Raw genomic sequence first — 9613 nt, 5'->3', positions numbered from 1 at the left:
AGATGGATACCAACGTATCACATAGTTTGGACCCTAGCATACTACGTATGTCAAAGGTCTTATCGATGAAAAGTCCAAATGGTGTGAATCCTAGCATACTAGGTATGCCAATAAAGTCAGAGATCTTATCTATGAAAATTCCAAATAGTGTTGGTGAGAGAAGGCATCCTTGCATCAGCTAGTGATCACATCTGACATGCCTCTTGGTGCCCAAACTCTCCCACTGATTTATATAATGCCATCACATCCCCATATCAAGTCCACTAGAAGGGCCAACTCCTCTAGGTGTCTCTAAGAAGACACGCTTGGGGTATGATATCAAAGGTCTTGTGGAAGTCCACAAAACAACAATAGAGCTCAACCCATTTGATCAAGCCTCCTCAATAACGGCCGAGAAGTCAATGATCCTGGAAAGTAGGCCAAACCCCTCATGGAGGACACTGTTATATACACATTATGTGTGCATATACTAGGAGGCTAACCCACATTAGGCTTGTGAGCATGGGAGCATGGGAACAAGCTCTAGTGGAGCTGGGTTAGGACTAACCTTAAGGGTTAAGGTTAGGGTCAGGTATCCAAGGGTCACACATGGGAAATGGAGAGTCAAGAGTCACTTCCCTCCTATATAATAGGGGGATGGGGCACACTCAAGGGAGACTTGGAGGCCAAGGCTATATTATCTTCAGGCTTAGGCTATGGTCTCCTAATGTTAGTTTGAGGCTAGGTTATGTTATGCTCTCTTGTGTAGAGGATCATAACTACTCACCTACCATTTCACACTATAGTAGCTACATGCTATTGGATTGGAGTTATACCTCTTGATGGTATGGGACATCAAGGTAAAGGTATGATGTATTTCATTATATTTCATGTGTACATCCCTTGGGCTCGGGGGTGGATGAGTTTATGCCTGATTTATGCATGTTTATGCATAACAATTATCTAGAGAGATCTTAGGGTTTTAACAGACACGATGAAACCTCCCACAAATGTCATAGTATACAATGCATCGACATATGTAATGCTCTGCTGTCTCAACCTTTGTGTGGCATAATCAGTAGATCCTCTCCTCTGTGGGTCTCTATATGAGCTCCTTGGCTTCGAAGATGCACCCTATCTCCATTTTGAGGTGGTGGGATGAAACTTGTATCTAGCCAATCCCAATCCAAGCAGAGAGAGAGAGAGAGAGAGAGAGAGAGAGAGAGAGAGAGAGAGAGATCATAGGAGAGTAAGATCATAGGGGAGAGAGAGAGAGAGAGAGAGAGATCATAGGAGAGTAAAATTGTCAACCATGCATCTTCAAGATTTTTTCAAAACATTAAACTTAGATATGGGTACTTAAGGAACACTAGAAAAAGGTGATAGAGGAAGAGATAACATGCAATGCCATGTGCTTGAAGAGGTTAAACATGCCAAAGTAGCAAATGAGACATTAATAATACCTTTATGAAGCCATTAATCAACACGGTATACAGTTGCATATTCTATGTAAATTAATTGAAATATTCGAAAAATAAAATTTCGATGTCATATTTGGAAAACCAGGCTTACATCTTTTAGGATAAAACCTCATCTTTTAGGATAAAACCTTAGACATAAAAAACAAATAACAGGTTCATTCCTTTTATCGCACCTTCTGGTGTCAGAGGAGAGGAGGGGTCTAAGGGCCTCAAAACAGTAAAGCTTGCCCAATTTATGGGCATGAGTAAACTTAAAAAATTTGAATAAGTGCTGCCCACTGCAACGTGTGTTTACACATTGTCATGCTACTTTAATGTGAAATCCATAATTGCTTATGCGACTCTCCATCTTTACACATCTCCTGGCCCATTTTTGAAGAAACCATTTTATTGGTTGAAAAGTGGCTACGTAATTTGTTACCACCCAACTTTGCCCGTCCATGAGCAAAGGAAGAATGGGTTTGAGGTGGGAGCTTAGGATGTAGAGAACTTTGGGCAAGGAAACACTGAAGATCAGGCAGGCAAAAATCCACGGGCTCCCCTTTTTTTCTAAGATGTGTGCAGACTCAAGAGTGCACTAGTGTGTAAAGATCCTAGCCCTAGAGTTCTACCAAGGGCCGACATAGTAAAGAAAAAAAAACGAGAGAGAGAGAGAGAGAGAGGGGGGTGCCACGTGCACGGTGTTCGGGTTTGAGACATCATAAAGAGAAACAAAGCTGCTAGAGCGAACCCTTTTCGGACCCGCGGCGGAGCCGAAGGCTATCGTTTGCTCGAACTTGCCATCGCTTCAAGGAGCAAACCCTAGTCCTCTCTCGTTGCCACGTTTTGCTTTATCTCGGTGCTCCTCCTGTTCTAGGTATGAGAGAAAGCGAGAGAAGACAGTCTTGTTTTCTGTGTGGGCAGATCAGAAGTGGATGGATCACAATGATCATGCTGTTTTATATACGTGACGGTGGAAATGGGGAGGGGTGATGACCAAGGGGAGGGAGGGCGGTAGGGCGGATGTCATCTTGTAGATACAGTACCCATGTTCCATGCCTTCATTCTAACATGTCACGTTTTCGAAAAAGAAACACCCATTTTTGATGTGCCTTACATTCCAAACTGCATGCCACAGGTTGTCAAGTCACCCTCGGCATTTCAAAATGGTGTCAGACGCAAGCAAGAAGAAGGCAGCTCAGAAGAAGGCAGCAGCCGCTGCCAAGCGTGGATCAAAGTCAACTTCTACAACAGCAACCTCATCTAAAAGTAATGGTGTTTCCAATGGCAGCACCAATGAAGTTGTAGATGAGATGGCATCTATGCAAATTTCTGACAGGACATGCACAGGAGTCCTTGCTTCGCATCTGCAGTCCAGGGATATACACGTAAGAGCATCCAGAGGTTTTTAATAATAAACTTATTTTGGTGCATCATACAAAATTAAGTTTGTGGTCCAAGAGTTGTTGTTTGGTTGATCTAGATCTGAAACACTGTTTTTGGTGACCCGGACATGTTCCATTTTCAGATCGAAAGTTTGACACTCACATTTCATGGTCATGACTTGATTGTTGACTCAAGCCTTGAGCTTAACTATGGAAGGTACGTGGGCGATAATTTTTTTGATGATTAAATTTGTCCTTGACTTACATGCTATGTTTGGTTGTGCCAGGCGGTATGGGTTGTTGGGATTGAATGGATGTGGAAAGTCCACCCTTCTGGAAGCCATAGGGTGTCGAGAGCTCCCGATTCCAGAGCATATGGACATCTACCATTTAACTCGTGAAATTGAAGCGACAGACTTGACTGCCTTGCAAGCTGTTGTGAATGTAGATGAAGAGAGGGTGAGACTTGAGAAAGAAGTTGAAATCTTGTCTGCCCAGGTATTTACAGCCTTTTTGGAGAGCCTTCATTAGCTTCGTGGATTAGTTCATTAGGTAAATTTCAAAATAAAAAATCTTTCAAAGTTCTCCATCGTAGTGTAGTTTTTCGTAGAAGCAACTGTTGCCATCTTTCAAGTCCAAAAACCTCGAGGCAATCTTGCTTGCCATTTGTTGCCATCTTCAAGTTCAAAAATCCCAAGGCAGTCATGCTTGTTTGCCAAGGTTGCGTCGTCACTTCCAATCTATGATGAGAATGTTGTGGATAGGTTTAAAAAGGGTTCATGGATTTCTTTTGTTAAAAGATGGAATATTAACTAAAGCTGATTAGGGAAGCCATGACCATGACCATGGCTTTAGTTAGTTGAGAAGGTTGAAGGGTGAGCAAGGACTTATGTGGATGAAAGTGAGATTAGCAAGGTCCTTTATTAGTGACTTAATATTGGACCAGAGATGGCTTATTTTGTTTGGCGTTCAAAAGGGCCTTAGGTTCTACTTGTCCATACCATGTACTATTTGTAGGAGTAGTTTTGTTGACTTGAATAAAAGGGGCGTAATATTGGACCGGAGGTGGCTTATTTAGTTTGGAGTTCAAAGGGGCCTCAATTTCTACTTGTCCATATCATATACTATATGTAGGACGTGTAGTTTTGTTGACTTGGAGAAGAGGTGCTTTAGTCTTTAGAAGCCATTGGATGCATGTAAGGCTTTTTCATCTTGGTGAAATAAGTTCATGATTTCTTTCTCGAAAAAAAGTTATGATCTCTTCATCTCTTCACTTACAGATGGAAGTTTGTGGTGAACCGACATCTATCTTCTGGCTTTCAAGGTTCTCTTTGTTTGAAAATTCTCTAATCTAAAATCAACTCATGAATTCTAGTTGAAAAATTCATCAAAGGAAAATGTGATCTTAAGGTCATGTAGGAGTGTAATGATGTCATTTTTCATTTGGAAACGCTAGAGTCTATTAAGAACTATCATGACAAAAACCCACCCAAACTGACATGGATACAATGCCGTGACAGGTGCTGATGACTCACCCCCCAACCATTCAGAGCATCTTCGAGCCATGAGGCTAGACCGACACAGTGGCAATACTCGACACTCGTGTCCCGTACTGTTCAGCTAGAGCCATGGCCAAGACCCCGCTTGGGTCTTCACCCCTCCGGAATTCTCCCTAGTGATGTATAGTTATGGGCCAAAAACTCACTCATATAGGCTTTGACTAATAATAAATCAAGAAAGCATACTCATTAATAAATAAGTTAATTATAACTTTTCAGAATAACCCTTGTGGCTTGCCAGTAAGTGCCCATAAGTCACTTTTTCCCTATGGGCAGGGTCCTAGATATAAGCCTAGCCATAAATTAGATGCTAGCCACGTAATGACCTTTTGGGGTCATAACAAGTGTGAATAAAGGCCTTCACATCATAGTTTTTATGTAACTTGTCCCGCTCATGAGGTTCGTAAAATACGATATGGTATGAAACTATGCAAATGAAACTAATGTGATTTTTTTTAATGACCTTTTTTTGTGACTTTTTTTTAATGCTCGTTTTTTTTGGGACTTTCTTTATGGCCGATTGGGCAATGGGGGCTTTCTACCTTGCTTGTAAGCGTTCTCTTTTTTATGGTTGATTGGGCAATGGGGGCTTTCTACATTGCTTGGAGGCGTTCTCTTGTTTCTTATATGTTCTTTGTCAATCCTCAATACTCCTCATCACTACGAACTAGTCTAAGGTCTTGACTCTTCATAAGCTCATTGCTCTCAACTTTCAAGTTTGAACTTTGAAGCCCCATTGCTCAAGCCACCTTCTCTCGACTTTGCATCTTTGAATGTGTACAAATATCTAATTTTCAAGTGTTTTTTAAAGTGGACCGTACCTCTATTGAACTTATTTTTTCAAAATAAAAAGTCTCGCACTGGTATTGTTTTCATACCTTTCGTTTTGTACTTGACAACTATGCTTTATGTAGTAGTTCAATATTGGGCCTTCACAAGGCTCTTTTTAGCTTGCCTTGGAAAGGTGGACATAAGTGTTAGTTTTTACTAAACATTTAGGGTAAGAAATTATTTTATAAAAAATCATTATTTAGTTTTGAAATCCATTATGCCAATATATTTATGTTCTTCTCTTTTTTCTTCTCTACATTTAGGGTAAAAAATTATTGTTATAAAAAATCATTATTTAGTTTTGAAATCCATTATGCCAATATATTTATGTTCTTCTCTCTCTTCAATACTTCCTTTTGCTTCCTTTTCGATTACTATTCATAGTTGAAATTTGCATTTAGTATATCTGAAAAAATGGTTCAAGTACCTATTAGGGTTAAAAAGGAATATTGATACATTTTTCAAGACGGCAAAGGTGCGTACAAAAGTATTAGAGCATGGCACATTTGGCGTGCATGATGTAGGTAGACTAGAGGGGGCTGCCCTAAACTGACTTAAAGTTACAAGTGACGCTTCAATTATTTTAGGCAAGTAGAAATAATCCCAAAATACTTTACCAAGCATTGATTTTAACCAAATTTGGGGCTTTGGGTTTTTTGGATTACAAAAACCTGTTTGAAATGTTTCGTATAACGTATGAATTGTATCTTGATGCAACTATGAGATGTTTGGGGTTCATTCTATAATTGATCCACTAGAACGGTTGAGGATTATTGATGCGTGTCTTATCCCACTTCTTGAACACACTTTCCCTATTTTTTTTAGCATGAACAATTCCATAGGTTCGCTTCTTTGATCTTGAGGAGTCCAATCTTGTAGCAATTGTAGCAATATGTGATGTACTTGCTCAGTATGAGTAGGATCAATAGTTTCCATCGAAGGGATGGGTTGCCCATGGGACCCTAGAAAAGAGGCCATGCAGGAAAAGACTAGTTTACTGCAGTAGATGGGTGCTGGACAAGTGGCAGAGCGGTTGGCAGGTTGGGGTAGGAGGCCCCTATACCCACAACCAAACACCCCCCCTTCCCCCTCCCCAAAATAAAACCCCCGTATTGCTGCTCAATCCAAGTACTTTAGGATGAGCTCAATTACAATCAACTTGAGTGAAAAAGAATTCCCACTATCATGGGTTATGCAAGACATTACAACTATTCATGCTAATAACACACATGTAAAATATGAGATAAAAATATGCAATATTTACAATACTCCATTAAGCGTGAGGTTCAGCCTAGAAGAGGGGGAGAGAAAATCAGCCTTCGTTCGATTCCATTGTATCAAACTTAACAGATTTATTTCCGGCTTTGAAGTCACGAGACTTTGATGCATTAGCTTGCATGTCAACATGTTTTTGTGTGTGCATGTCCATTGGGAAACAGCCCGTGTGACTGGCATCATTTTGGGAACAAAAGGGGATGCATTGGGCATAGAATCATGTGCCATGTATGGCTAGCCTCAACATACATTGGTGCATTCTCACCCATAGCTTCTCCCTCACAAGCACACTCGGGGGCATGAGTAGCATGGGAGATACGTGCACCAACTAAAAATTGCAGCCCATCTTGCATGTGTTGTGCATGCACATTTTCAGCCTGCACATACATTTTGACCATTGTGATAAACATCGCATTCTTCATGAGTAACATAAGGTATACCTACAAGGTGTGAAATCAAGACACGTGGAATAGTTGCATTCATAGTTGCAATGAAACACGTTTCATTGCAATTGAATGAAACGAAACATTTCATAAACGTTTCAAACGTATGAAAAAAGTTTCTTTCATGTCACCTGGGAAAAGATACGATTTCAACGTTTTTTTAATCTAGAGCCGGTTTTTCGAAAAAACGGCTGAATGCTTTACTTTGTGTATTTCAGACTTTAGTTTTCTTTTTTTGTATCAGCCCAGGATTCAGACTTTTTGTGATCACTTTGAGTGCCATTATTGATGATGGAATCCAGATCTTGATTCTTTATGTTGCTAGTTTATTTATGTCAATTGGTTGGCTGGGTGTCCACTGTAACTTGGTCACCCAGATTCTTTCGTTTTAGCTTGTAAACATGTTTTAATGTGTAAATGATGCATGTTTAATATTGTTTTGCAAAGAAGGCAACATATTTTTTTACATATTATAAACTTATATATAAATTATAGGGTTTGTAACTCCCCCTTTTGTATGAAACGTTTGGGAAATGAAAGAAACGTTTATGAAACGCGTTTCATGAAACACTTGGCAACTATGGTTGCATCATGGCATAATCCATAAATGATTCAGCTTTTTTGGCCTTCAAACGATGGATCGTGACGGTAAAGCTTCAGTTCTTCTTATTGTGGTCCTTAAGGCTATGGACTCCTTCTTGTATTTTCTCTTTACCATGGGAAGGTTGTCCCACATGTTCCTGTGCCTTGGTATGCACCACATGTGTATGTTCTTCTGTAAAGCATTAGAAGCATGCATATCGTTGTACTTGTCTTTGTGTTGGCATCGTCAACAGTGACTGTCCATAGTGTCTAAGTGTATAACTAGTGTTCATGGGGATGGAAGTGAAAGAGATAATATGCCATGATATCAACGTAATTTCATCGGTAAGTGAGGAATGTTTTGTTAAACACAATGCTAATCGATACACTTAAATACACTGATATTTAATGGACAACAAGCACAATACAAGATATAATTTGTTGAATTGACAAGAGACGCATAATGAGTCGGAACGGCTAGTCCCTCCCTCAGATAACGTTTTTGATCTTGGGAGAATCAAGTACATAGTGTCATGGGCATTCTGACCAGATTTTCATACCAATGCATATAAATACAGTATTGCAAACACTATGGATGTCGCTGAAGATCTTCAAGTCACACTACCCTCTCAAGTGCGCATGTTCCTTACCATCTATTGTTCCACCCACACATGGTAGAAACAATGTTCAGGAGAGCACGTAGGACAAGAGAACATTACATAGGGTATGTGAACATAGGGTCCTCCTCCTTCCTCTTGCTACTTACGTCCATAATTGATCAATAAAACTTATAGCAAATAGAGTCGATGTTAGCGGAAGCCTTCGCGATGGAAGCGTTTGGAATGTTGAAAGTTCCAATTTGTTGTGATCCTTCACAACAGAAGTCTTCAAGTGGTTGCAGGGAACCCTGGGAAAGATTCCCCTATGGTTCAACTTGGAAGGCTGAAATTAGGATTGTCAACCAAAAGACTAGAAATCACAGGAAATAAAAGGGCTGTTTTGCTGAATTTCAGCCATTGGGAGTGTGTGTGAGCGTGATAATGGCTTGGAAACACTCTTGGAGGCTTGGAAAACATTGTAACAAACTTGGATATGGTGTAGGGAAGGAGAAGGTGCAGAAAATACAGCCATACTGCCTCTTCAAAGAAGCGCTAACTTCTAGGGAGAGTGGAGAAGAGAGAGAATGAGATGTCCACCTTAGGTGTTAGGCAGAGAGGGAAAGTGAGTTTGGGGTCCAAGTTGGGATTGATACATGGCTGGTTGCTCTCTTTGAACAAAGGGGATAAGGTCTGGGCGGTGGGCATTGAGCTTTGTCCACCTCAGGACATGAGTGTGTGCGAACACAGGACTGCCCAAAACTTAATAAAGTGTGCACACACTCACTTATAAATTAATGCTAGATCCTAAGGCTCAGTTATGACCAATACTTACCACTTGTCACATGCCACGGTATAGACAATCCCCATTCATGAGACTTACCAAAATAGATGTGTTCTAGGCAAGTACACGAGATACGAGGCCCAATGGAAATGGAACAATCCTCTAGGTATTTAGGGGCATGTACACGCAGATACAACTTCGAGCGGAAAGCCAAATCCACAGTATCACAGGAGTGGCATCAATCCCTTGCATAATAGCCATGGACGATGTCACCAACTTGGACATTTCCCAGTATGAAAGGGGTTTGGTGGACTCGAGGATGTCTAAATACTTGGAAAGTACAAACTTTGGGAATGGGGGATTATCTTGCAATACAAAGGATCATACTCCTAAAATCTAGGAGGGTTGCTATTTTGGACCTTACTTCGAGGGAAATCCTATTCATGCCATTACGTCTGGAATTGAACAAATACCAAGAGGTACCAAAGTGCTTATGACAAATGGGCTACCAGTTGGGATATTTGTAGAGATAAAATTTATGAAAGGACCCATCTCTTAGATTGGGACATGTGGCAAGAAAGTGGATCAAAATGAGACAATTGGCCTCACACTTGTCAGAAAGTGGATCAAAGTGAGATAGGGGCCTTACACTTGTCAAATTCAGCTATTGTGTGGTTCTCCACATGTCATTATGGCCTTGTCTTGCCATTTTAGCTTGT

The 9613-nt window shown here is 40.5% G+C and overlaps 1 protein-coding gene across 1 annotated transcript in view; it reads left to right on the top strand.

Annotated features, from left to right (window-relative positions):
* Window positions 1-1968: 1968 nt before the first annotated feature.
* The window catches only part of LOC147609112 (ABC transporter F family member 1-like), a 38790-nt gene continuing 31145 nt past the window's right edge, over window positions 1969-9613 (top strand). Inside the window, exons 1-4 of the mRNA XM_086788185.1 lie at window positions 1969-2316; window positions 2578-2827; window positions 2968-3041; window positions 3112-3322. Coding sequence (XP_086644311.1) covers window positions 2606-2827; window positions 2968-3041; window positions 3112-3322 — 507 coding nt within the window. The 5' untranslated portion in view covers window positions 1969-2316; window positions 2578-2605. The remainder of the gene's footprint in view (window positions 2317-2577; window positions 2828-2967; window positions 3042-3111; window positions 3323-9613) is intronic.

This window comes from Cibotium barometz, chromosome 52, assembly GCF_041138505.1.
Source record: "Cibotium barometz isolate CiBa-2024 chromosome 52, ASM4113850v1, whole genome shotgun sequence".
Classification (NCBI taxonomy): Eukaryota; Viridiplantae; Streptophyta; class Polypodiopsida; order Cyatheales; family Cibotiaceae; genus Cibotium; species Cibotium barometz.
This window is presented reverse-complemented; position numbering and strand designations above follow the sequence as displayed.